Genomic DNA, 24,940 nt, shown 5'->3' with positions numbered 1-24,940 from the left:
TGCGCCTACTATATCGAGATTCTCCCCTGATTCAGCTGACGGCGCCATGTGGATAATGAATAACACGCCAAACTAATGGCCAGGAAGATGGGGATGTGATTCAAGGATCTTGACCGGGGTATCAAGCAAATTGGTGTTCGTGAGAGAGAGAAATCAAAAACTCGCCCTTGTTCCAAGGACCATGGGAACCACTAGCAGAAGTACTTGGGCAGTAATAGGCAGTTCTAGGGTAAAGAATGATAACATCTGCCATTTTTGATAGGTCTATACATTCCGATGGAAACCAATATTTCTGTTATCGCCCGTGTCGTTGGCAGGTGAAATTATTTTATTTGCAAAAAAAAAAAAAAAAAAAAAAACAAATACATATATATAAAAAACCCTCATGTCGATCCAAGTAAAAAATAAAACATAAAAAGTCCGTTACTAGATATTACAAGTAAAAATACACACAGCAACTCCCTGCTCAGTCCTCTCTCGTTCTCAACCATGGGTAGGTGCCTGTAGTTCGTTCGGGGTCCATCACCTTTCTCTCGACCTACATACCTGAGAAATTACCGGATTGAGTATCTGTAGAAATATTATTTTAAATTCATTATTATTTTTGTTATTCTCTCAGTGTCACATCCAAAACTGGCACAAAGGAGAACATGGTATATTCATGGATCCAGGAGGGGAAGGAGATTCAAAAAAGAAAGTTGGGAAAATGGTTCAAAGCCAAAGGGTCCCGACAGAGTGGAACAAAGATTGCATGTGTATATCCCAATTGAGTCAGGTTCAGTTCAGTCCGTCAGGAATTTTTGATTTTATTTTATCAAATTATGGAACCTGGAGCCACTTGGAACGGGTGTCATATTCTGTCGGGGCTCCATCGACCTTATCCTTCCTCCAACCGTCACTACATCAGATTCAAATTGCTTTAATTGACGGCCGTATCCTCTTCTCATTCCTTTTTTTCAATTCCTTCATTCACACATCTCTTGTGTTTTTTCTATATAACCTTCTTAGTCTCCCCTTCTTTGACACTCTTCACATCTTGTCCTCTACTTCAATAGTTCATTCTTCCTCTCTACTATCTTCCCTTCTTCTACCCTTTGCTCCCCTTTGTACTCATTCATTATTCCCATACAACGTGTCTGTCTCACTTGTTTCCGTCTTGGGTGTTTGACCTGCTCTCCCATTTGCGTCGTTTGAGATCAATCAACCAACCAACCATCAATCAGGGGAACCGCAGTTGTTCCTCAAATGCAGCTGATCCCTCTCAATTGTCTCTCCATTTTATTCCACTCTTCTTCTTCTTCTTCTTCTTCTTCTTCTTCTCTTCCCCACTTCCATATCCTTCATCTCTGAGCATCGTCTCAACACACTTATTGCTTCTTCTACTTGCTATCCAGCAATGATGATGGCAAAGTTTCTACGCGGTCAACCTCCTTCTCCTCCTCAGTCTCCCCACAGCGACTCTGCTTCCAATTCCATTGCTATGAGCCACTCCTACGAGCATCCTGACGGCATGGTCAAGATGGCCTACGACAGTGACCCCCAGCCTTTGGTAAGTTTGCATCACTGTTTCTCCCCCACATTGGGGACATTCACTGACCACAGCAAAAAAAAAAAAAAAAAAATAACAGGCATACACCTCAGCCCCCTCTTTTTACGTCCCCAACAGTGATTACTCACGAATGCTTCCCATGCAGTATCCTGTAAGTTTCTTCCTTCAATTCTGACAGAACAATCAGAACGCAACAATCAAACAGTGCTGATGAGATCGCCTCAACAGATTGCTGGCCACCCCGGCCTGATCAACACCCCTCCTCCTACCGCTGATGAAAGCGTTGTTCCAGGTGGTCTGGGATCAACGTCTCCCTGGTCGGTCCCCAAACCGTCCTCTGCGAAGCCACGCGTGTCGAGAGCTCCCCGCATCCAACGTCGAAACAAGAAGTTGAAAGAACGCTCCAAGCCCACTGTCACTGCTCCCTTGAGCGAATCGACCAAGCACATGACACACATTCCCCTTCGCGACATGGAGAGCTGGGTCCACCGTCCCATAAAAACCCGTATGCAAGAAGTTGCCAAGCGGAACGGTAGTGTCGCCCGTCCTATGAACTCTTTCATGCTCTACCGTTCCGCTTACGCAGAGCGCGCCAAGCAGCTTATCACTGAAACCAAACACCAGAAGGTTTCTGAAGCGGCGGGTGAGAGCTGGAAGATTGAGTCGCGTGAGACCCGGGAGAAGTACGAACTTCTGGCCAGCATCGAGAAGAGCAACCACCTCAAGGCTCATCCTGGTTACAAATTCTCGCCCTCCAAGAAGGACAAGAGCCCAGATGAGGTCCGTTCGGAGCCGGGCCCTGAGCAGAGACCATCCCCCATGTCCAGCCCTTCTTTTGCCCAGAGTGGTCGCGGCATGAGCTGTGGTGTGGAAAGTGGCGGTTGGGACAGCCGTGACTTTACTCCCTTTGACCAGGACCATGGCCTTCCCTCCGCAAGCTATTTGAGCTCGTCCTGGCAAACGGGCCACCCTGGCAGACCGTTCACCGGAATGGATGAGGCGGCACACCACTATATCCCATCGTCTGTCCCTGCGGGTCTCGTCAACCTGCAGGAATTGCAGTACTCGTCGTCGACGGCCCTTGCGGGATTGCCTGGTGGCACCCACCATGACCTTCTTCAACCTCAGACCTCCATCCCGACCCCGGGTTCGTTCACCGACGGTCAATTGGACCCCCAGCTGCTGAAGCGCGACACGGCCAGTCCGGCTCAGGTCTACCACCATAACGGTGCCTATCACCCCATGTGGCAGGAAGGCCCCACCTATTTGCCTGCAACGACCTCCATGCCGTCCAATGCAGTGCCCTACACCATCGCCGGTTACCAGCCGGGCATGCAAACCCTGTTGGACAACCGGGAATCGTGGGAATCCAGCCAAGAGGCTAATGTCGACGGACCCAATGGCGGCGATTTTGATCACTGGATCAATCCTCATCCTACTGGGTACTGATTGTTCATGGGATTTAATCTTCACCCTCTCATGCCCACTATGATGACGATAATGATGATGACGAAAGTGATGAGCTGGAGAGTCTTTTACCAACGTTGTGTACTTCCTTTCATCTTTCTTTTGTTTTTTTTTTTTTTTTTTCATTTGTTTTCTTTTGGGTCTATCTCCTCAATGGGTCGGCCAGTGGCCGGAAATATTTAGAGAGGCCGGAGTTCTCGCGGCGCAATAGACTTAGGATTGGGTGGTACTTGTTTGATGGTCACCCTCGATTGAATTCCCTGTGACATATTCCCTGGGCAGTTGGTGCTTGGTTAGACTGAAACTGAATATCCATTTTCTCTTTTTGGGTGGCGATCTGCATTGTGATTATTGTATGTAATAAAGGACATAGAATGATGACTTCATTGCATTTACATTTATCTATATCCAGCTTCCCCAGTATGTATCTCGTAACACTCCGTAGTCCACTGACATCGGAGGAGATCGGCGGATCGGCGGATCTGACTAAGGCACGAATGTAACTACCAATCGCGATTTGCGACAAGACAAAGACCCATCTTCGTCGCGACAATTCTGGCACAGAAAATAATCATACTTCCTAATAACCATCACCATGTACGGTGAACTCGGTAACAAACTGGTGCGTCCCATCAATACCTTGATTCCGCTCTCCAAATACTAAATGCCACAGGTCCAACATGCCAAACGCACCCAATCCCTCGTTCACCTCCCGCCCTACCAAACCGAAATGGTCCGCGCCGTAACCCGCGAATTGCGCGATCTCGACCGTGACGTTACACGTCTCCTCACCCCCTTCGAAGGCTCCTTCAATCCCTCCGCCCAACCGGCCATCGCCTGCGCCCTTCTCGTCGACCACCTCTGCATGCGCCGGAACAAACGCTGCCTGTTAGCCTACCACCGTGTCCGAACAGAAAAACTAGAGGAATTATGCTGGAAGGGCGTGGATCTGCTAGAACAGCAACTTCCGGAAGATTCATTACAACAAGGGCAACAGGAGTCGGTTCTTGGACAGGTGGGGAATCATAGCTCGTTGAGTCCCGAAGAGGAAGAGTATTTCCGGCTGTATGGGGATATGTTGGCGGCGTATAAGGGACAATGGACGGATGTGGATTTGACAGGGAGTTTGGAGCCGCCGCAGGATTTGTTTATTGATGTGCGGGTTTTGAAGGATGCGGGGGAGATTCAGACGGAATACGGGTATGTCCTCTTGGCTCTATTTTTATGCTTTCAGTCAGACAGGGCGTACTGACGAGACAGGGTGATCAATTTGACCAAAAATAGTCAATTGTATGTGCGACAGGGAGATGTGGAACGATTGATTGCGCAGGGGTTCTTGGAGCGATTGAGTTGATTTAACATTATATTTAACTGTATATAAAGTGCTTACTATGCTATGATTCTAATGATACCCATTGGCATTGACCGAAGTCGGTTGCGGGAATATCGGAGCGTATCAGCTGTCATGCTGCAGGTGTTTTAACTTTGCCGGCACCTCAGCAAAAGCAATATACATAAACCCTTCGCTGCATAGATCTTTTCTATCATTCACAAGCTTAACTACAGAGCGAAGCATACAAGCATTTGAATATATTAACTGATCAAATGTCTCTACAGGTCTAGGCAGCGCACGGGCGATAAAATTAGCAGGCAGTGATAAGAGTTTTAGTCACTCTGATAAGCTTGTTTCTTCTCCCACTCCATTGTCGTCGTATCACCTCTTTCTTTCCATTCAAATACTTTTATTTTCTCCTTCTTCTCTCACTGTTTATCGTGTCATTCTTGCCTGGCCCTATGGCTCCCCAATTCGTTCGCTTCTGAGCGATGCCAATTGCTCACCTCTGACCCCGGACGTTCTCCACGCCGTTTTCGGTCATTCTACGCACCAGACCAGAACTCTTATCTACTTCCAGGAACAACCATTGAATTTCACTAAAAGAATAATCATAATAAAATATGGGAGTCCTCCCACCCCGCCGCCGTCGTGACTCCCGGCTCCTAGGCATTACCCCCTCCAGCACCGAATGGCCTCACGACCTTCTCGCCCACGACTCAGATCTCCCCGTCGAGCAAGCCAATAATGGCAGCAGTCCCCCGGCCCCAGGTGTCTTTGGGGTTGAACCCTCTGTGCACGGGGGGTCGAGTTATCGGACGCCAAGTCGGTCATTTTTACACCGGTCTTTTCATAATTCGCTAGGTATGCTATCATTCTATTGACTTCTGTTTACGGAACTGAGCAATACTGATAAGTTCAGATCCTGCAAACTACTCCTCGAACGGTGTCCGTGAAGAAACAGCTGAATTAGCCTCGTTTGCGCTCTCGTTGAATGGGGCTCAGAGTCATTCGCTTCCGTTGGATAGAAACCGGTTTCCGCAGAATTCGGATATTTTTCGTCGTTCGGAGAGACAGTCTGAGGATGCGATATCGTCGGGAAGTTTGCGCGACTCGGCAATCCCGGAAATCGGAGGCCATGAACCCGTTGGTGTGCCTGCTACTGGGTCGTCTGCGTTGACGCAGCTGATCCGTAGTCCGACTGGGTCTCTCGAGGAACGAATTTCTACTGGTAGTGATGATAATGGCGGCGAAGAAGAGGAACAGGATGACGGCAGTGAAGAGGATTTGCACCAAGAGAGGGCATCTACTATTGCTGATGAAGGCGAAAATCCTACTACTGAGCGGACATCTTTGCTATCCAAGTCTTACCGGGGGTATGGGATCGCAGAGGATGTCGAGAGCCAAGATGCTTCAAACAAACGTCCGCGCAATACGTTCTTTCAGTTTGCCTCGAAAGTGACCAAATGTTCGCAGGTTCTATCTAACCCCAAATCGTGGGATGGACGTGCTGTTTGGCGGAATGGCGTGGTTTATCCGGCTAGCTTACTCCCGTCAGTCTTTCTCGGGCTACTGCTTAATATCCTCGATGCTTTGTCCTACGGTATGATTCTCTTCCCGCTGGGGGAGTCTGTTTTTGCGGACCTAGGGTCCGACGGCATCTCCATGTTTTATGTCAGTACCATCATCGCGCAGGTGGTCTTCTCGTCCGGGGGTTCGATTTTCACTGGCGGGATAGGCAGTGAGATGATCGAGGTGGTTCCCTTTTTCCACCAGATGGCATTTACCATCCTACAACGGGTTGGAGATGATAATCCCAAGTCCGTGATTGCAACCACTATCCTCTCATTTTCGGTCAGCTCGATTTTAACAGGACTGGTATTCTTCCTAATGGGAACCTGTCGTCTTGGTTCCCTGATTGGATTCTTCCCACGACATATCCTGATTGGCTGCATCGGGGGCGTGGGCTTCTTCCTGCTACAGACCGGCGTCGAGGTCTCAGCTCGACTATCTGGGTCTTTGGAATACAACCTTCCCACGCTGCAGAAGCTTTTCCAATTGGATACGTTGCCTCTTTGGATGGTGCCCCTGTCCCTTGCCATTGGACTTCTTGTTTTGCAGCGTTTTGTTCGATCGAACTTCCTAGTTGGCGGCTATTTTATTTCTGCCGGGGTGATCTTTTATATTGTCAAATTCAGTGCGCGAGTGCCTATGGATGCTCTGCGGAATCACGGGTGGGTGTTTGATGCGCCTTCGTCTTCGAATCCATGGTATCATTTCTATACGCTTTATGGTGAGATTCTTTTCCCCGTTACTGAACAGTTCATTTCGCTAAATCTTTGTCAGATTTCTCTGCTGTGAACTGGTCTGCGTTTGCAGATACTATTCCAGCTATGTTTGCTCTTACGTTCTTTGGCGTTCTTCATGTTCCTATTAATGTTCCAGCTTTGGGTATCTCGACTGGTGAGGATAATCTGAATGTGGACCGGGAGCTCATGGCACATGGTGTGACCAATGCTCTGTCTGGGTTTGCGGGTAGTATACAGGTATGTGTTCCTGTGGGTGGTTTGGAGAATCGATGCTAATTACTTAGAATTATTTGGTATACACCAATAGTCTCCTGTTTATCGACAGCGGTGGCAGTTCCCGTTTGGCAGGTCTTATGTTGGCAGCGGCTACTGTTGGGATTATGATTGTTGGACCATCGATTGTTGGATTCATTCCGGTTATGGTGGTTGGAGCTCTCATTTTCCTACTCGGTATTGAATTGATGCAGGAAGCTTTGGTTGATACGTGGGGGAAACTACATCGGTTGGAATATTTGACGGTAATCCCTGCCAACACCTTACTCTGTAAAGAGCCAAGAGCTAACTGATGTCAGGTGGTGATCATTGTAGTAACGATGGGCGCATGGGACTTTGTCGCTGGAATTGTTGTTGGGATTATCCTGGCCTGTGTTAGTTATGTGGTACAGACATCACGCAAGTCTGCCATTCGAGCCACGTTTTCAGGCAAGATCACGGGTTCAACGGTTCGCCGTCCGCCTGTGCAACAGCGGTATCTGCGCGAAGCTGGTCAGCAGACGTTGATTATGAAGCTGACCGGATACCTGTTCTTTGGCACGATTGTCGATGTCGAAAACACGATGCGGGGATTGATCGAAGAGGAAGCTTTCAACCGACGTCCTATCCGCTTTTTGATTTTAGACTTCTCGCGAGTGTATGGCTTGGACTTCTCCGCAGCGGAGGCGTTTACGCGCATAAACCGAATTCTGCGCAAACGGAACGTGCAGACAACGATCTCGGGGCTCGATGTCCGGGGTGACGTGGGGAAGAGTCTGCAGAATGTCGGACTATTTGCACCGGAGAATGGCGTGCAGATATTCGAGGATTTCAATTCGGCGTTAGAGTTCAGTGAAAATGAATACCTCAAGGTGTTCTACAATTACCGAGAAGAGTTGCTGGACAGTAATGCACCGTCGCGGACCTTCCTGGAAGTGCCGACGATTACCAGGAGTGCCACTGCGCCTCCACAGTCCGGACCGGCATCATTGGCGGACGGACTCACCAGCTCCCCTCGCCGTCGATACCTGCAACAAGCCGCAACGGAAACGATCCGCGAGGATGAAACAGCGGTGGTGATCCCCGCAGCGTGGACAGCGATGCGCCAACCACTACCCCTCCTCTTGCAGACGTTCCAAGGACTGACATCTCAGAACGAGGACTTCTGGTATCCAGTCTGTGCATACATGACGCGCGAGAGCTACAAAGCAGGGACAGTGCTGTACCAAGAAGGCGACTACCCGCAGGGATTCTACCTGTTGGAGTCGGGGATGCTCCGGGCAGAGTACGAGCTGCCGCAGGGGCGGTATTTCGAGCTGATCGTGGCCGGACGGCCGTGTGGCGAGTTGCCGTTCTTCAGCGAGACGCGGCGGACGGCGACGGTTAGGGCGGAGCAGGACTGTGTGGCGTGGTGCTTGGGAGCCGAGCAGTGGAGGACGTTACGGGAGGAGGCGCCGGCGATAGCGCAGGAGCTGTTGGCTGTCAGTTTGAAGTTGACGACGGAGCGGATGGACAGTATTACATCGTATGCGGGCCCTTCCCCCTCCCCTAACCCCTTATCATCCTTCAGTCTGTGGAGTTGCTGGTGCTAACGTTGATAGGTACGTTTTGACGATGGCGGCGTGATGAATTGGCGTGGCGATGGATTCGCAAGAACATTTGAGCATAGCGTTTGATTTACGAGTATGTACGTGAGGACTATAACAGGTAGATATGAGAGTAATGTGATGCGTTATGATGTGACGGTGTTGAATGACAGGTGACCCCTCAGGATCATCGGAGGGGTACAGAGCACTTTACATAGTACTTGTACGGAGTACAGATATATGTCAAAGCTGTCATTCTGCTGTTATTGCACGCTATAACACACTACTCTGTACTATTTAACTATTACAGTTGTATAGCATCTTGTCGTCTACTACTATCATCTACCAGAAGCCATATCCAAGTTGTAGAGTAATTTCTAGATTTCTTGGCACTGGTTCCGTGGTCGGAGCGAGACAAGTCCATCGTTTCTGTTTCGGGCTAGCCAAAGTTAATCCTTAGCTAGTGTCAAATTACCATACGGTACCCATACGCATATAAAGATAGACCGTACGGGGAGGAAAGTAGTGAACATCTTAATCTCAGTCTCGGTGCTCTATCTGCGACTTGCTCCGAGTAGATTAGTATTATTATTACTTTATTACTATGGAGACTGGCACTTGCATGTTTGATTAGGGGTCAGGCCGGAGGACAAGTAGTCAGAAGGATAGGGGAACAAAGTAAAAAATCTCCGAGATAGACTCGCGAGACTAAATAAAAGGGATGCCAAGAAGCGGCGCGAGGGATCGACGGGGCGTTATGTGACCAATTTTTATTGAACTTTCCCTGTACTCTGTACAAGTAGGTACTAACAAGTGCAGTCCTACACTTGACTCGTAGTTAGAATACATGATTGAGACATGACCCAGAGAGTATTTCTACGGACTACAAGTAGTACTATGTTGAACAGATTAATAACAACACTGCGACATCAGGTGATTAACCATCACCTGATTAGGTCACAGGTGTAGGGCTGGCCAACCAGACCCCTGTTTCACAAACCGTGTAAAATACGGTACTGGGTAAGAACAGCTGTCATGTGAAAAGGGAAGGTGAACTTCGGTCTGACTAGCAGGCGAACAGTTCCATGGAACAAGGACATCGAGCGGCTTGAGTGTCCACTGAACCATTATTCTAGTCAACATAGTCAGGACTACATCTTTCCGGTGAGTACTACAGAGTACTAACTACTTATAAAAGTCGTAGCTAATAAATGAGTCTCCTATTACGGATATACTTGTACTCCGTAACTATGTCTGTATTGTATTACAAAACCCATAGCCGTTATCTGCAGGACCGCTGATGGGGTCGGGTGGCCAATCAGCGGGTGGTGAGCTACAGGTTGCTGTCAGGTGGTCGGAGGGATGACTTGCCTGGATGCTGCGCAGGCATCCTCACTGCATACAGTACTTGTATGCACAGAGTACTCTGTACTAGAGTAGAAACTGAAGAACTGAATATATATAGCAGACGAACATACTCTGTACTCTTTCTAGCTTAACGATTCTAAGAGCGCTCTACGTGTTCTCTATTTCATTCTATTCGGGTGTATCGATCCACACCTATACTACTGACTCTCCTGAGCCCCTGACCAAATAAAAAAAAAAAAAAAAATAACCTAACTTTACACGTCGCTCCTTTCCTCTTCGGGTTTGACTACATCTTTTTTTTCTGTCGCCAGTGCCCGCCCTCGTCTTTTTCCCTCCCTTTTTTTCTTCCCATCTTCTTCTTTTCTTCTTCACCTTTCTTCCTTCCTGTCGCTAGATTCAACCTCCCTTCTCTTTCCACTTCGTTGTGATACCCGAAAGTTACTCTTTCTTTGTTTGTGAAGAAAAGAGTCTCTTTGTTTCATTTCTGTTGAGATACCCCTTAAACGATACCCTTTTTTTTTTTTTTTTTTTTTTTTTTTTTTTTTTCTTGAACGTTTTTAATCGAGATCCTTCCCTATACCATACTTCTCTTTTTAATCCTCTATACCGTTTTATAATAACGCCTAATCTTCATCACCATGTCTGCTGAGCCCCAGAAGACCGTCGAGGAGACCCCCGCGGCTGCTCCTGCCACCGAGACCACTCCTGCGCCTGCTGAGTCGACTCCCGCTACCGAGACCCCTGCGCAGCCCGAAGCTCCCAAGGAGGAGACCCCTCAGGAGAACACCGAGGCTGCTGCTGCCCCGGCTGCTGAGAGCGCCGACAAGCCCGCCGAAGAGCCCAAGGACGAGAACAAGAAGGATGAGGTGACTCCTGCCAGCGAGGGCCAGCTCGGCTACAAGGCCCCTGGTCTGGTCAAGTGAGTGTCCACGGAAAACGGAAAATGAAGAACAAGATACTAACAAAGAACAGGTCTCTCCGTTTCTCCAAGCGTTTCTTCTACTTCCAGGATGACGCTGTCGAGGCTAAGCAGCTCGCTGTCTTCCACCAGCACGAGAAGCCCGCTGTTGCCAACCCTATCGCCGCCTGGGCTAGCCAGACCGGTAAGGGTCTGTTCTTCCTCACTAAGCGCGCTGAGGACAAGGCCACCCCCGCTGGTATCTTCGGCTTGGTATGTACTCGATATTATTCTGTTTTGGTGATTGAGACTAACAAGAATAGGCCGATGCCACCGACCTCACCAAGGAGGGTGCCACCGAGTTCCTCTTCAAGGTCAACGGTACCAAGCACACCTTCCAGGCCGGCAACGCTGCTGAGCGTGACAGCTGGGTCGCTGCTCTCGAGGCCAAGATCGCCGACGCCAAGTCTGAGAAGGAGGTTATCACCGGCAGCGAGGGTTACAAGGCTGAGCTTGAGAAGCTGAGTAAGTGCCAATTTCCGAGCCCTAAATGATTCCGAACTAACAACTTCCAGACAAGCCCGCTGGCGCTGAGGCCGCTAAGAAGCCCACTGAGAACAAGGAAGAGGCTAAGGAAGAGTCCAAGGAGGAGGCCGCTCCTTCTGAGGAGAACGCCGAGAACAAGGAGAACAAGGACAAGTCCGCCAAGAGCCGCTCTCAGTCTCGCAAGCGCGCCAGCCTCTTCGGATCCCTCCTCGGCAAGAAGGAGGAGACTGAGGAGAAGAAGGAAGAGAAGCCCGAGGAGGCCAAGGCTGAGGCCAACACCGAGGCTCCCGCTGAGTCTGCTCAGGCTACTGAGACTCCTGCTGAGGGTGAGTACACTGTACCTAAGACTACGTAACAGCATAACGCTAACTGGTTACAGCTACTCCTGCTGCCGAGTCTGAGAACAAGGAGGAGAACAAGGCCGAGCAGAAGGAAGAGAACAAGGAAGAAAAGAAGGAAGAGCCCAAGGAGGAGAAGAAGGACGACAAGGAAGAGAAGAAGGACAAGAAGGCTGAGAAGTCCAAGCGCAGCTCCTTGTTCGGCAACTTCTTCCAGAAGGTCAGCAGCCCCTCTCAGGAGAAGACTGAGAAAGAGGCCGCCGCTCCCGCTGAGTCCTCGGTCGCCAGCACCGCTCCCCAGCTCGACAACCCTGTCGAGGGTGCTGCTGGCAAGCCCATCGAGCCTGAGAGCGTGACCGCTCCCGCTGACGGTGAGGCCGCCAAGGACGCCTCTGCCGCCCAGTCTCCTGCCGAGACCCCCAAGGACAAGCGCCGCACCTCTTTCTTCGGTAACTTTGGTAAGAAGAAGGGTGACTCGTCCGACACTGAGGATGCTGAGGGCAAGAAGGGCAACAAGCTTGGCGGTCTTTTCCGCAAGCCCAGCAAGGCCGTGAAGTTGGACAACCAGAAGGAGGAGACTCCTGCTGACTCCGAGGCCAAGGCTGAGGACAAGCCCGAGCCTGTCGCCAAGGACGCTCCCGCTGAGGAGAAGCCCGCTCAGGAGGAGGCTAAGCCCGCTGAGACCCCTGCTGAGGAGTCCAAGACCAACAACGTCACCTCTTCCACCCCCGTCCAGGCTGCCGCATGAACTACCAGTCGTCCGAGGCGCATCGTGGAATACGAGCGATGGTGGGATCAACCCTACTTGCCCCTTAGTGCCTCGACCGTGAGTTGAAGTTTTTGCATTCTACGAAGCTGTTTTGCATAATTTCGAAAAATGATCAAGAGTGAGAACGAGAAAAGAGCACAAAAATCAGAAAAAAAGAGTTCATGTTTGTTTGTTGGATTTTTTTTTTTTTTTCCCCGCACTGGCGCTTATTCTCTCTGGATACCTCACCATTGAGAATAGTGTCAATGATACCCAATGCTGCTTTGACATTTCTTTTCTGCTTGTCGAAGTCGGTTTTTTCCATTCCTTTATGATATCCCCTCACAACGATACCTGGACACGGCCTCGGTGTGTGTTCCCGTTGTGCGCAGACTAGATTGATACCATGTGACGCGTTGTTGGCTTGCTGTTGTTTGTTTTCTTTTCTTGTTGCTATTGGATTGCTTTTTGCGTTGATACCCTGTGGGGGAAAAGAAGCGGATGCAGTCGTGTTTGGATGTCTCCTCTCAGATTGACCGCGATTATCGTTAGTACCGCTGTTAATGTTGGACTGGCCTCGGTCGGTCCATGTATAATCTCCAGTAGGTAATAATTAATAGAGTATTCTTATTCTTGTTCTATCATTGTTGTATTTTCAGTGTTGCAGTAAATACAGTAAGCGAAAGAGCCCCATTGCCTGTGTAGTGAACATCAGCGAGAATAGCCGAGGGAGAGTGGTGATAACACTGGCGCCGGACACCCGCGGGATTTGCAGCGGTCGGGGGCTAACTCGATCGGGAGTCCGACGGAGTAGTAGTGTATGTATCCGTACAAGTGTTCAAGTGTTGACGGAGGACGCTCTTTTGACGACATGGAAATGGACCAGCCGCGGTGAGGCTCAAGCGGGGAATGAATTAGGAAAAGATCGTGGACTAGATGCATGATGGGGAGGCTTAGCCGGTGGCTGCCTTGAATGTTGATGCAGAAATGCGCCGTACGAACTGTCGCTGTGATGCCTAGTCTTCAATTATTTTGTCTATAATTGGTCAATGGCTTCGATTTCATCACCATGGCCTTATTGACCCGTCCAGACCGATATTCTGAGATACTTTGTGCGCAACGCAATTTCCCGTGTAGTCGCAGGTACCTCGTATATGCTTTTAGGGGAAGTGCAGAATTGGCCAATAACAGACCTTAATAGGTGTGAGTCACAGTTGGTGTCGCTGAGCACGGGCCAGTCTAGTCCCAATCTGGACTAGACCGATTGACCGGGGCAGTGCAGTCTCTTATTGGCTGAAGTGGGGCCACGGGCGCACGGGAGAACGGGCAGTTTAAGAAGTGCCTGATTTCCCCCTCTTGCTGCCTGGTCGCTTTTTTTCTCTCTTTTTTTCTCGCTTCAAATCTCCCACACAACTCTTCTTCTCTACATAAAATACTGCTGTCATCCACCACTTTTTACTTGATATTATCTTTCCAACTTCACCATTCAGAATCTAGAGCTTCCATTTACCGACTTTGATCACCGTCAAAATGAACTCCTGCTAAGCTCTTCAGTCTTTGAGAGCCCGTCTTTCTCCTTCGAGACAGACACCATTAATCCTTCACGGACTTCGTCGATTCAGCCTCGTGCCTCTTCTATTCCTCCTTCAGAGTCTCCTATTCCAGGACCTCTGAACTTTAGCCTCGCTTCGAGTAGCTCAAGTTCTCCCAACAACAACATTTCTACGTTCGACTTTACGTCGTTCATCACGGATACCAATCAGCAATCATGGCTTCCCTCACCTCCTTTACCGCAGCCTCAGGCTCCCAAATCAGAATCCAAAGACAACAACAACGACAGCAACTCCCTTCAGGAGGACTTTGTGCTCTTTCCAACAACACCCGCGCCCGTGCCAACGACAACGCCTTCGCGTGCGCCTGCTCCAACAACTACAACCCATAAACCCTCGGCCTTGGAACCTTTCCTGGTCCAGTCCCAGCAGAATCGTCTTCGACAGCTTCAGCAGCAGCCCAGTCAATCAGTGACCAGGCCTCTTCCGCAGTCGACCGGGTTTCCTCAGTCTTCATTGTCTTCGTCGTTTAATCGCTCCAATCCTTCCGTTCGGAAGTACGCTTCGCGTTATCACGCCGCCTCTGTGCCTTTTAATTCGCCCCATCCTCCCGTTCCACTCTTCAACAGTGCCGGTCGTTATTCGGCTTGGAATCATCAGTATAAGAAACAGCTACAGCTTCAGAACTACCAGCGTCGTCGCCTCATGTCGCAGCCTAATCTCGCCCAAGGCCTAGAAATGTCTGGCTTCTTTAATGATATCCCGTCGCACCCCTTCGGGGACGACTTCGATGCCACTATGCTCTCTCCTCAGCAATTCTCTACTGCGGGTTTGGGGCCGGTTCCCGACTCGATAGCGGGTGCTCCCTCGGGCACTATCTCGCCCAAGGATCTGATGATGGATGCCTCGGCCCCGCCGTCGGCTTCCCTCACGGATTTGAGCACACCGTCCTTCGAGTCGCCCGGATATTTCAGCCAAGACCCCTCCCCCATGTTCACAGAGTTGGAGTTCCCGCCAGGCCACGAGCAGTGGGATCCCCTTTTCCCCACCAATGACACCGATGCCTTCTCGGCTGCGTTTGACTCTACTGCCATGGAGGTCGCCGCGGCCATGCCTCCCCCCAAGGCTTCAGCCCTCCCTGTTCCGCCATCTCCTGTGGTCGATGTTCCCTCGTCTCCGGCACCTCAACTCGCTCCTTCCCCTTCTCCTTCGCGCGCGTCTTCTGCCAAGCCTTCGTCTGTTGCTGGCGTCAATGCTCGTCAGCGCAAGCCTTTGCCTGTCATCAAGTTTGACTCGGGCGACCCAGTTGCAATGAAGCGTGCCCGGAATACCGAGGCCGCTCGCAAGTCTCGAGCTCGCAAGTTGCAGCGACAGGATGAGTTGGAGCACCGAATTGCTGAGCTTGAAAATTCTCTTGAGGAGTCGCAGAAGCGTGAGGCATACTGGAAGGCCCTTGCCCAGAACAAGGCATAATTTGGTTTTGTTGCTTTTTAGTTCTATATCCCTGCTGTGTTGGCATGCTGTTTTCTTTCCGGTTTGTTGATTATATGGTTTTTTTGACCGTGAGCGGAGCCTTGAGCCCTGGGTCACTGTACGTCAGATGTAATTGTCAGTTCTGGCGGTTAAAAGTTTCTTATCGTGTGTTTTGTTGCGTTCTATGTTTTTTTTTTTTTGCGCATGTTGGCCGATCGGTTCTGACATCTACGACTGTTTTGCGGTTGTAGTACGATTGACTCGTGGTCGTGCTTAATAGTTTGCTTGCTTTTTATTGCTACCAGATTGTCAGCTTGAATTCAATTCTCTATCCCTACTTCAACTCGCTACGTCCATATCAAATTCGTACAAGTAGATCATGCTCCACGTAGTTTATTCTTGCGTCTCCCATCGCTGTAAAGTACACTCTCACTACCAACTCAGACTTGCCTTTTTAACCCCTCATAAACCAACTCTCTTCTCTTCCGTAGATACACCCTTCACCATCTATCCTCTAACCAACAACCCATCCATACCTCTTCTTCTAACAACCAACAATTGCAGCGTGAAAGAGGCCAATGAACGAAGCCAAAGGCAGCAAGAACTAATGATAAACACTGCAGAAGAGGGGACAGAGAGTAGGTTTCGGAAGTATCTGATTTTTTGTCATCATTGCTGGTTTGTACGTTGCATTTGCATCGTACTGTGTGTAAATAAGGTAGAAGAAGTTGGAGAGGAAGAATCTATCCAAGGGGCAGCGCGTTCTGTCGGTATATACCGCTTTCTGTTGTCGGTTAGTGGGATTTGGGGGCTTTGGGGGCTTTGGGGTGGCCCTAATTGGAAGGAGGGCTTCTTCTTTCTTCTCTTTATTTTCCTTGGTGCTCTTGACTGAGTCTACTCATCTTTATCGAGCTTATCAATTTCTTGTCATCTTTTATCAGACTCAAGTTATGGCCATGAAATCATATTCTCCTTCACTGGCAATATATGCCACTGGACAAGTCCATAGAATTCTAAACCAACTTCTGAATTATCCGAGAACATTTTACTGGTCATGAGCCTTCATATTGAAATAATGGTAATGGGTAAACGGGTATTTGTTTTTAATGCCTACATTTACGTTGACGTCTAGTCAACATGAGGCCAAGTTCACTAATGCTGCATTTCTTATTTCGTTCAATGTACAGTTTACAGTCATAAGAGCACAAGGCACCATCCAGTGTGGCCTTTTCCTCTTTCAGCGGTCATCTGTCCCGGTCTTTTTCCAAGTCCGACTCTTTCCTCCAAAACATCGTAGTCCAGCCAGCTAGAGCATTGAGCGAAGAGAGCTAGCTTGTCTTCAGGAATGTGGATCGGTTGGCAAAGAGGTACTTATATTTTAGGCATATCACCACGTACTTTCATTGCAAGCAAGTCGAAAATGCGGAATGGGCCGAACGTTCGGACTTTAGGAGGATACTCGCTCGTAAGACAGCGACTTTCAACTACCGGATATCTTCTGGAGAACAATCCCAGATATGATCTTTAAAAGTTTTGACTTGTTACCGATTATTTCTTCTTTCAGAGATTGAGGAAACTAAAATATCACACCCTCTTCACTCGAGAGGCCAGAAATGCGGTTTTGACTATTTGACCACACAATAATGCAATATGTATTTAGTATGAATAGAACTAGCTTAATGCATCAGTCCCCTTCGTACGACCCTTCTCCATCTTAGCCGTCCTAGACCCAAACTGAATGGCCCGTTTCTTCTCCCGCGAGACCTTCTCCATACCCAGTTTGAGAGCAACAAGCCTGAGTGCCTTCTTCTCTGCATCAAGCCCCTTTTCTGATTCCGGGATTTCAGAATCCGCCATTCCAAACCCACACTTCTCCCAGATTGGGGTCTGCAAAACCCAAGACACAAACTCTTCGTCCAGGAACGGATACCGTGCTTCCCGGCCCCAGGTGCAGAGGATTCGATCATCGCGGCCGAGGTTCCGTTTACCAAGACGGCTGACGTCTAGATGTACTTCGTCGATCAAGCCTTGGTATCCGTTGCGGTTAAACGCGACTCCGTGTCTGCCGTATCCAGCAAATAACTCGTCTGCGCCGAGCCCTGAAAGTAAAACACGGGATGGGGTTGTGTAGGGGAATGCTTCTTCGCCTTCGTACGCCGTACCTTGTCCCCTGGACGCAAAGTATAACGCGCATGCGATTGAGAGGTCCATTTCGGTATTATGTGGTCTCATGAGGCGTTTTATGCGGTCTCGATGAGAAATTGTTTCCGTGTAGGGTACGTCGACTGCAACAAGTCGCCATTTACGGTCTGGACAGACCCTTTGTAACTCTGCGAATGCTGATCGACCGGTTACACGGTCTGGACAGCTCTCGTAGACTGATTCTGTGGAGGTTTCTTTGCTTCTTGCCGCTGCTGCAGCAACGCGTGGGTTTTCGAAGGCGACGTTGAGGAGATCAATTGTTTCGTTGCTTGGTAGGATTTCGTGGGAGAGTCTGGCGAGGAGCGTGCAGTCGAGACCACCGGAGAATAGCACGGCTACTTTTGTTGCATCTTGACCTTGGCCTTGGTCTGGGACGTTTTTGATCCTCAGCTCGAGGGATTGGCAGAGTTTTTGCTCGAGTCCACCGACAACGTCTGATTCTATGGTTAAGCTGGGATTGCTGTTGGGGACGGATTTGCTCATTGGTGGGATTGGGTTTTTCTACACTCCGTCAGTACTACTTCCCACCAGTACTAGGACCGTCACGTACGAGATGGTTTGCTGGTAACTCTTTATCATTCGACCAAGGTAGAGTTTGAATGTTATGCGCCGTAGCCGTACCAGGAACCGTGAGATCAATCATGTGCACTCCATTTGTATCAACTTCTTCGAAAACAGTCGAAGACGTGCCGTTACACAGGCTGCAAAGCTTTAAACTTCCATTCTCATCGGTACCATGTAGAAGAGACCGTCTCCCTAGACAATCCCTGCTAAAGAACAACTTCGAACTGAAGGCATCGTAGAACACGAATGAGAAAGGGCCCGATATGCTACTGATCAGATCTGCAAGCCGTTGAACGGCATCCTCAGATGCAGATGATGGTTTAGCTGCCTGCAAGAATAGTTGAAAGATCAATTCCGTGTCATTGTCCTGAACAGGTTCTCCGGCTACTTTCCACGCCTCCCCGTTCCAGCAGAGCACGGACTGGCTTTCTTTGTCCACCAGGGGTTGAGCGTGAACATGGTCGCCCCTTAACGACAAGACAGTCGAGATGAAGGTCAAATGAGCAGGAATAGTCTTCAAGATTTGGCCATCACCCTTAGAGTCATAAATCTGGATATCCTGGTGGACATTGTGGACTCGAAAACTGTCTGGCCCTCGCTGCCGTAATAAATTGCTTGTCTCCTCAGTTGGAAGCACGGGTCCCGCCGTGCTTAAGGAGAAGAAAATCCCACACATTGATACTGGTGTATTTGAGTAATTGTACTCCTCGGGGCAACCGTAGTATTCTGTCGGCTTATCCGGGACAATGATGATCCCAGTCCCGTACGAAGTGGGTCCCCCGTGATGATGCCCGCCGCGGCGCTTCGTCGATTATTCTCGAGGATGAAATGAACAACAACAACTCTTCCTCTGTCTGGCATTTGCAGCAGAGCTTCCTGATCAACTTTGAATTACATTCCATAATGCTCCAAGTACCCATTTGAGCCGCGCTCCTCATCCATTGTTTTACCGTTAAGAATCGCATGCAGATAGCTTATGTCTACCACCGAACCGCCAGCTTCCCCGAGTCTCACTGGACAGGGGGATGCTCATCCAATCCCTCCCCATGAAGGGACCGAAGAATTGCAGCAGGTGATTGAACCGACCGGCCAGGAACCAGTGACGGGGGTCGCGGCTACGGAAAAGGAGAATGTACAGGAGACCGAAATGAAGCCAGAAACTCCGCACGAGCCAGAAACGGCTGCACCTACCATGAAGGCTCCGCCCGCTACGCCGTCACGCAATGAGTCGCTCCCGGAGAAAATGAAGGGACTTTCGGTGTCGACTAATATACCCGAGGACCGGCCATCGTCGTCCAGCGACGCCCCCCCTCCGCCGCCGGCTAAGGACGAAGTCTACCTCAACCCAGCTAGCTCCAACAGACCTACGCATCCTCCGCAATCTCCAATCGACCCATCTTCGGAATGGAATGAGAAAGAGCTACCGGATGTTCCTGGGGGGCAAGATCTAGGTGACAACAAGGGAACACTAGGTGCCGAAGATGGCCGGGAACACGACTCCTCGCAGCCCGAAATCCAAAGCATTATGGGACAATTTCAGGAGGGTCCAGAGCAGTTAATGTCGCCACGTTTGGAACTTGCTGAACAGTTCTTTGGTAATTATCCACCCCGGCAATCAAGCTTGGACCACAAAAAGAAAGTCGAAGTCGCCCCTGGCCCGGCTGGAACAGCATCCTCTTCGTCCGAAAAGCAGCCTGCACGCGCTCCTAGCAACCCACATATACACGATGAAGATATGCTGAGCCGGCGTTCCTCGAGTTCTACAGCACCTCCACCACCTGAGCCTGAGAAACGATTTGACTTTCATCGATTCCTGGAACAACTACGTCATCGTACTGCAGACCCCGTTGCTAAATTCCTGCGCTCGTTTCTTCACGAGTTTGGAAAGAGGCAATGGATGGTCCATGAGCAGGTTAAGATTATCAGCGACTTCCTAGCGTTCATCACGAACAAGATGGCCATGTGTGAGGTTTGGCGGGACGTTTCGGACAATGAATTCGATAATGCCAAGGAGGGAATGGAGAAGCTTGTGATGAATCGATTGTACTCGCAAACATTCTCCCCGGCTATCCCGCAACCGCCCTCGATCCCGCGGAGTGCAAGTCGAAGTAAGCGGAGAGAACTCGAAAGGCTTCATGGACCGTGGAGGCGAGGTCAACATCAGGAAGATATTGAGCGGGATGACGTCCTCGCACAGAAGATGAAGATTTATAGTTGGGTACGGGAAGAGCATCTAGATATTTCGCCGGTGAATAATCATGGTCGTCGATTTCTTAATTTAGCGCAGCAAGGTGGGTATTTCCCTTATATCCTGTGATGCATATATCTGACATGAAGCAGAGCTTATGAAGATCAACGGGTACCGGGCACCGCGCGATAAGGTTATTTGCATTTTGAATTGCTGCAAAGTTATTTTTGGTAAGTGAGCAGGTTTCGGATCGTGGATAAAAATAAATGCTGATACAATTTTGTAGGTCTACTAAGAAATTCCAAGAAAGGAGATACTTCGGCTGATTCATTCGTGCCGCTGCTGATTTTTGTTGTGCTACGAGCCAACCCTGAACATTTGGTTTCTAACATTCAGTACATTCTTCGTTTCCGCAACCAGGAGAAGCTTGGAGGGGAAGCAGGCTACTATCTGTCTTCATTGTCTGGAGCCATTCAGTTCATTGAAACACTTGACAGGACAAGTTTGACGGTGAGCGACGAAGAGTTTGAGCAAAATGTCGAGGCTGCTGTATCTGCCATTGCCGAACAGAACCGTCAAACCGAGACCATGGAGCAGAAAGCAGCAGAGCGTTCGGGCAGTCCGCAAGAGTCAACGCGGAGTTCTGTCGAAGGCCAGCGGAGCACGGGGCGAAGGGAACCGTCCAGCGACGAAGATACGGCGCCGGTCGCCGGGTTGCTGCGAACTATCCAGAAGCCATTATCGACAATCGGAAGAATGTTCTCAGACGAGCCGGATTCGCCGCAAGATCGACACTCACCGTCTGGCGCATCACCTTTATCTCCAGCACCCCCGCGACTTTCTCCTAATGTGTACCAACCTCCTCGTCATAGTACTGAGGAACGACGGTCAGGTGAGAGACCACGGGCACAGCAGCATCTTGAACGAGTTTTGGATGCACAGGATGCGGCAGCGCGTCAAGCCAGCGCGGAAGATGCACAGGCGCGGCAGATACAGCGTGTGGAGCACAATGATGTAGTGGAAACATTGTCGAACATGTTTCCTAATCTCGACCGGGAAGTCATTGATGATGTGGTCAAGATAAAGCAGGGGAGGTAAGTAGATCCGTAAATGGTTAACCAAATAGGGTAAGCAGCTGACGGTATACAGGGTTGGTTTGGCTGTGGATGCATGTCTTGCTTTGAGCGCTGAGTAGATACATACTTTACGTGTACTTTTGACTTTCGAGTATATACTGTGTCGGCTCTTGGTAGCAAGCGTAGGTCCAATACAGGGCATTCGAATGCTCCCAAGCGACATGCAAACACTGCAAACACAATCTATTCTGAATAAGCAGGGGGTTATCCGGAAACCAATCATATTTCTCAACTAGCTCTCGCTAAGCACTAGCGCTGTCCCCCTTTCCCCACCCCTCCCTATATAAGTATCTTCTCCCCGCCACCCTTTGAACCTTTTTCTTTTTTTTTCTTCATACTTACCTTGTTTGGGTGGCTGCGCTCAAGTAGGCGGCTTACCACGGATTGGGCCCTGCATTGCACATCGCGGCGGAACAGTCCGTTCAACGGCCTTCGGGTCATTGACAGGCGTATTCTTTGGCACCGTTCCTCTCGAGGACATATTTTCATTTCCTTTTCATCAGTTCTTGGGCTATATGCCCGAGGGTGGAGAAGAGGTTTCCGTATCATTCGTAGAAAGTAAATTTTTCAAGAAAAATCAAGGAACTGCTGTCCTGTTAGGATCTGAACAGATATACGAAGCTTGTGAATGCCATCGCTCGCTGAACGAACTCGTTGGAATAGACGATGAATAACGCTATCGTAAACGGTAGTGGATCAGCCACAGTACAGCCACACTAGCCACGAATCTTATCTAGCCATGACGTCCTGCTCTTATCGCCACCGTTGAGTCAATATAAAAAATACTTGCATCCGTACTTTGTACATTGCTACTTCATCCATCTATCCCCAGAAAAATAACATTGTCACTCCTACAAACACGCACAAATACTAAACCTCCACATATCCACTCCCATTGAACCAAAACAACCCAAAATGCCAATCCCCACCTACGACCAGACCAAATCCTCCAACGAAACCCGCCCCTCCGGCTCCGCAGGCCACGCCTCCATCGAAGCCCTCTCCGGCATGGAACACAACAGCAGCGGCCGTCTCGTGGGCACTGGCTCCGGCGGCATGGTGACGGCCCCGGGATACATTGCGGCGGAGAACTCCGATCTTTTGGAGAATGCGGGGAGTGATCGGGCATTGAGTAAGGAGGAGGCGGATCGGTTGTATGAGGAGAGGATGGAGGACGAGTATGCGAAGAGGGAGGGGGGTGCTTGATTGAACACTTGACGCGATATGATGGGGTTATGATTGTATATTTTTGATATGAAAACTTGTATATTAATTATAATAAGGCTATTCTGACTGCACTTCAACAAGCAGCTGCTACCGCACTTATTTATAGCTATACTGTGTCCGTATCCAATCGAATGAATGCGGTGCAGTATTTGTATGTTTTTTTTTTTTTTTTTTTTTGTTGAAATGATTTATGTGATATTGTATGGGTAGAGAATATCATCAGACTTGACTACATTCATGCAATGTCGGGCGATTCTTTTCGCCGTCCAATTTGTGGCACGTGATGGCTGCTCTTTTTTGTACCATATCCATCATCCTCATACTATTTATAAAACAACCAGTTCTGCGTCAGCCATTCATCTCCTATTCAAATCGTCAACGTCTATTAAACCGATGTTTGCTTCATCCTGTCAGTGTCATCTTCCGCTGGTCAATTCCACCTACTTCCGCAGGATTGCTGGGAAGAAATCCTCGAATACCTCCCATTAGATGACCGGTCCAGAGTTTTAAAGACCTGCAGGGCCTTACGGGCTTCTGCTGAGCCTTCTCTATACCGAAGAATTACCATAGACTGGGACACGCCTCGTCTCCGCACACCACTCCAACTCTTGCGTACCTTCTTCGCAAGGCCGGAATTAGCATACTTTGTGCATCATGTGGCGTTCTTTCGGCAGTATATCATAAATTGCGAATGGAACGAATGGGGGCAGTTGTCGGACTGGCCCCGAGAACAGACTGTTTTCATCGACGTGGTGGATAAAACAATCGACACCATTCAGCGAGCTCAATTTCCCGATGCAGATGAGTGGATTCAGGCGGTCTACGAGGGGGATCCCCATATTTTCTGGACGCTTTGTATCTCCAAGCTCCATAATCTGAGGACGCTTCGCTTGGATTACTCCTTCGTTTGGCAAGGTGGGTATCCTGGTCGGATGGTGAAGCATGCACTTCTAGAGTCATTGCCGGATAACATAATGTCGCGGTTTGAGGCACTTCAGCTGGTTGATTATGGTGGAAATGTGCCGCTTCCAGGGGGATGGGATCCGGAGTTAGGGGTTTTGGAGGAGACAGAAGGGTATCCGTCCTTCTACAACAAAGAGCAGTTCATAGGGTGGTTTTGTTTACCGGCGCTTCAACATCTGGCTATTTGGCTGAGAGAGACCACAGAACTACAACAAACACGGCAAACAGAATTCAACTGCAATCTTGGAAACCTACGAACCCTGGTATTGGCCCGGTCAACTATTACAGAAGAGGATGTCCTGTTTCTTCTCAGTCAGGCAAAGTCTCTCAGGAGCCTTCACCTGGGTCTAGCACATTCATTGTTCAAAGAGAGAAAATATGAATTCGTCGTCCAGGCACTGGATTCAGTCAGCGACACCGTAGAGAAACTGTCTGTTGGCCTTGACTGCTACCCCCGCGTCTCTGAAGATAACCTTAGTGACGAATACCGCAAAGCGCTATACAAGCCATTCCTCGGATTTCTAAAGAACTTCCATCGTCTGCAAAGTGCCGAGATCCCGATAACCATGCTTTTGGGATACAACCCAAGTGATGGAATCGACCTACGCTCCGTTCTGCCAGCAACGCTGCTCGAACTGGGACTCAGAGATGATCTGAGTTTATCCTATCATTACTGGGTGCAGTTAACCATTCATGAGCGTGTGCAGGATTTGCTTCCTGTCCACAGAGAGGTGACCCCGTTCCTGTCGCGTATTTATCTTCGAATATGCAGCGGCGACTACTATGTTGGCTATGAGGCGCATGAGAAGGAGTTGCATTTTATCTGTACAGAGGCTGGGATTTGCCTGGATTTTGTGTTTGATGAACTTGGCCCTGGTTTTGGGCCATGTTCGTACTTTGAGTTGTAGGGGACGGACAAAACAAAAAAAGTCGCGCCTGCGGGTTGCAGCCTACCGGTTTCGAACGCACCTCCGCTACAACCTACAAATCCCAATTAGGCAAAAACCATCAATTTAGCCCTGTAACGATTTCAAAAAAAACTGGTAGCTTCTCTTTGATTGAGCGTGTCATCCTTAGTGCAGGGGCCATGCTAATCTTCTCTGTATCGTTTCAAATTGACCAAATGCCCGAAGGCACTTGGTTAGCTTTGAAGTGGTTTATATGCACATCCGGGCGGAGTTATCTGCCTTCTAATTCGTCGACTAAGCGATGGGGCCGGAACTGCCGGAAGAACACCAAAACC

General features: G+C 49.4%; 9 protein-coding genes across 9 annotated transcripts; 8 read left to right on the top strand and 1 right to left on the bottom strand.

The window, feature by feature from the left end:
- Positions 1 to 672: 672 nt before the first annotated feature.
- Positions 673 to 1,537, top strand: ASPGLDRAFT_572022 (uncharacterized protein). The gene has a single exon (XM_022548239.1). The coding sequence runs from the start codon at positions 707 to 709 to the stop codon at positions 1,166 to 1,168; it is 462 nt and encodes a 153-aa protein (XP_022398820.1). The 5' UTR covers positions 673 to 706; the 3' UTR covers positions 1,169 to 1,537.
- Positions 1,538 to 1,629: 92 nt separating this feature from the next.
- Positions 1,630 to 3,154, top strand: ASPGLDRAFT_49531 (HMG-box domain-containing protein). Its single transcript, XM_022547128.1, has 2 exons — positions 1,630 to 1,700; positions 1,778 to 3,154. The coding sequence occupies exons 1-2, from the start codon at positions 1,680 to 1,682 to the stop codon at positions 2,996 to 2,998; spliced, it is 1,242 nt and encodes a 413-aa protein (XP_022398819.1). The 5' UTR covers positions 1,630 to 1,679; the 3' UTR covers positions 2,999 to 3,154.
- A 409-nt stretch (positions 3,155 to 3,563) lies between these two features.
- On the top strand, positions 3,564 to 4,459 carry ASPGLDRAFT_83818 (DNA replication protein PSF1). The gene is made up of 3 exons (XM_022550234.1): positions 3,564 to 3,638; positions 3,690 to 4,216; positions 4,277 to 4,459. The coding sequence occupies exons 1-3, from the start codon at positions 3,612 to 3,614 to the stop codon at positions 4,368 to 4,370; spliced, it is 648 nt and encodes a 215-aa protein (XP_022398818.1). The 5' UTR covers positions 3,564 to 3,611; the 3' UTR covers positions 4,371 to 4,459.
- Positions 4,460 to 4,972: 513 nt separating this feature from the next.
- Positions 4,973 to 8,502, top strand: ASPGLDRAFT_131209 (sulfate transporter family protein; the record flags this gene model as incomplete). The annotated part of the gene is made up of 5 exons (XM_022541021.1): positions 4,973 to 5,213; positions 5,272 to 6,642; positions 6,696 to 6,895; positions 6,943 to 7,176; positions 7,231 to 8,502. 5 exons carry the CDS (start codon positions 4,973 to 4,975, stop codon positions 8,500 to 8,502), a joined length of 3,318 nt encoding a protein of 1,105 aa, XP_022398817.1.
- Positions 8,503 to 10,393: 1,891 nt separating this feature from the next.
- ASPGLDRAFT_49523 (uncharacterized protein) lies at positions 10,394 to 12,606 on the top strand. Its single transcript, XM_022547127.1, has 5 exons — positions 10,394 to 10,783; positions 10,837 to 11,035; positions 11,086 to 11,287; positions 11,338 to 11,634; positions 11,688 to 12,606. The coding sequence occupies exons 1-5, from the start codon at positions 10,503 to 10,505 to the stop codon at positions 12,392 to 12,394; spliced, it is 1,686 nt and encodes a 561-aa protein (XP_022398816.1). The 5' UTR covers positions 10,394 to 10,502; the 3' UTR covers positions 12,395 to 12,606.
- Positions 12,607 to 13,463: 857 nt separating this feature from the next.
- On the top strand, positions 13,464 to 15,617 carry cpcA (amino acid starvation-responsive transcription factor GCN4; the record flags this gene model as incomplete). Its single annotated transcript, XM_022548388.1, has 2 exons — positions 13,464 to 13,506; positions 13,949 to 15,617. 2 exons carry the CDS (start codon positions 13,464 to 13,466, stop codon positions 15,415 to 15,417), a joined length of 1,512 nt encoding a protein of 503 aa, XP_022398815.1. The 3' UTR covers positions 15,418 to 15,617.
- Positions 15,618 to 16,960: 1,343 nt separating this feature from the next.
- Positions 16,961 to 18,859, bottom strand: ASPGLDRAFT_75788 (asparagine synthetase domain-containing protein; the record flags this gene model as incomplete). The annotated part of the gene is made up of 2 exons (XM_022549821.1): positions 16,961 to 18,120; positions 18,170 to 18,859. 2 exons carry the CDS (start codon positions 18,857 to 18,859, stop codon positions 17,089 to 17,091), a joined length of 1,722 nt encoding a protein of 573 aa, XP_022398814.1. The 3' UTR covers positions 16,961 to 17,088.
- Positions 18,860 to 19,159: 300 nt separating this feature from the next.
- Positions 19,160 to 21,566, top strand: ASPGLDRAFT_37421 (guanine nucleotide exchange factor VPS9; the record flags this gene model as incomplete). Its single annotated transcript, XM_022544817.1, has 4 exons — positions 19,160 to 20,474; positions 20,524 to 20,601; positions 20,658 to 21,465; positions 21,521 to 21,566. 4 exons carry the CDS (start codon positions 19,160 to 19,162, stop codon positions 21,564 to 21,566), a joined length of 2,247 nt encoding a protein of 748 aa, XP_022398813.1.
- Positions 21,567 to 22,422: 856 nt separating this feature from the next.
- Positions 22,423 to 24,605, top strand: ASPGLDRAFT_68089 (uncharacterized protein; the record flags this gene model as incomplete). Its single annotated transcript, XM_022549226.1, has 2 exons — positions 22,423 to 22,705; positions 23,149 to 24,605. 2 exons carry the CDS (start codon positions 22,423 to 22,425, stop codon positions 24,603 to 24,605), a joined length of 1,740 nt encoding a protein of 579 aa, XP_022398812.1.
- Between the last annotated feature and the right edge of the window lie 335 nt (positions 24,606 to 24,940).

The sequence above is a fragment of the Aspergillus glaucus genome (assembly GCF_001890805.1).
Source record: "Aspergillus glaucus CBS 516.65 unplaced genomic scaffold ASPGLscaffold_16, whole genome shotgun sequence".
In the NCBI taxonomy this organism is placed as follows: domain Eukaryota; kingdom Fungi; phylum Ascomycota; class Eurotiomycetes; order Eurotiales; family Aspergillaceae; genus Aspergillus; species Aspergillus glaucus.
The sequence above is the reverse complement of the archived record's forward strand: the minus strand, read 5'-3'. Positions and strand labels throughout refer to the sequence as shown.

Coding starts and splice junctions, on each gene's coding strand:
- ASPGLDRAFT_49531 (XM_022547128.1), top strand. CDS start 1,680: ATGCTTCCCATGCAGTATCCT. Junction 1,701..1,777: donor TGCTTCCCATGCAGTATCCT/GTAAGTTTCTTC, acceptor TCGCCTCAACAG/ATTGCTGGCCACCCCGGCCT.
- ASPGLDRAFT_83818 (XM_022550234.1), top strand. CDS start 3,612: ATGTACGGTGAACTCGGTAACAAACTG. Junction 3,639..3,689: donor GTGAACTCGGTAACAAACTG/GTGCGTCCCATC, acceptor TAAATGCCACAG/GTCCAACATGCCAAACGCAC. Junction 4,217..4,276: donor GAGATTCAGACGGAATACGG/GTATGTCCTCTT, acceptor CTGACGAGACAG/GGTGATCAATTTGACCAAAA.
- ASPGLDRAFT_49523 (XM_022547127.1), top strand. CDS start 10,503: ATGTCTGCTGAGCCCCAGAAGACCGTCGAGGAGACCCCCGCGGCTGCT. Junction 11,288..11,337: donor GGCTGAGCTTGAGAAGCTGA/GTAAGTGCCAAT, acceptor AACAACTTCCAG/ACAAGCCCGCTGGCGCTGAG. Junction 11,635..11,687: donor TACTGAGACTCCTGCTGAGG/GTGAGTACACTG, acceptor AACTGGTTACAG/CTACTCCTGCTGCCGAGTCT.
- ASPGLDRAFT_572022 (XM_022548239.1), top strand. CDS start 707: ATGGTTCAAAGCCAAAGGGTCCCGACAGAGTGGAACAAAGATTGCATG.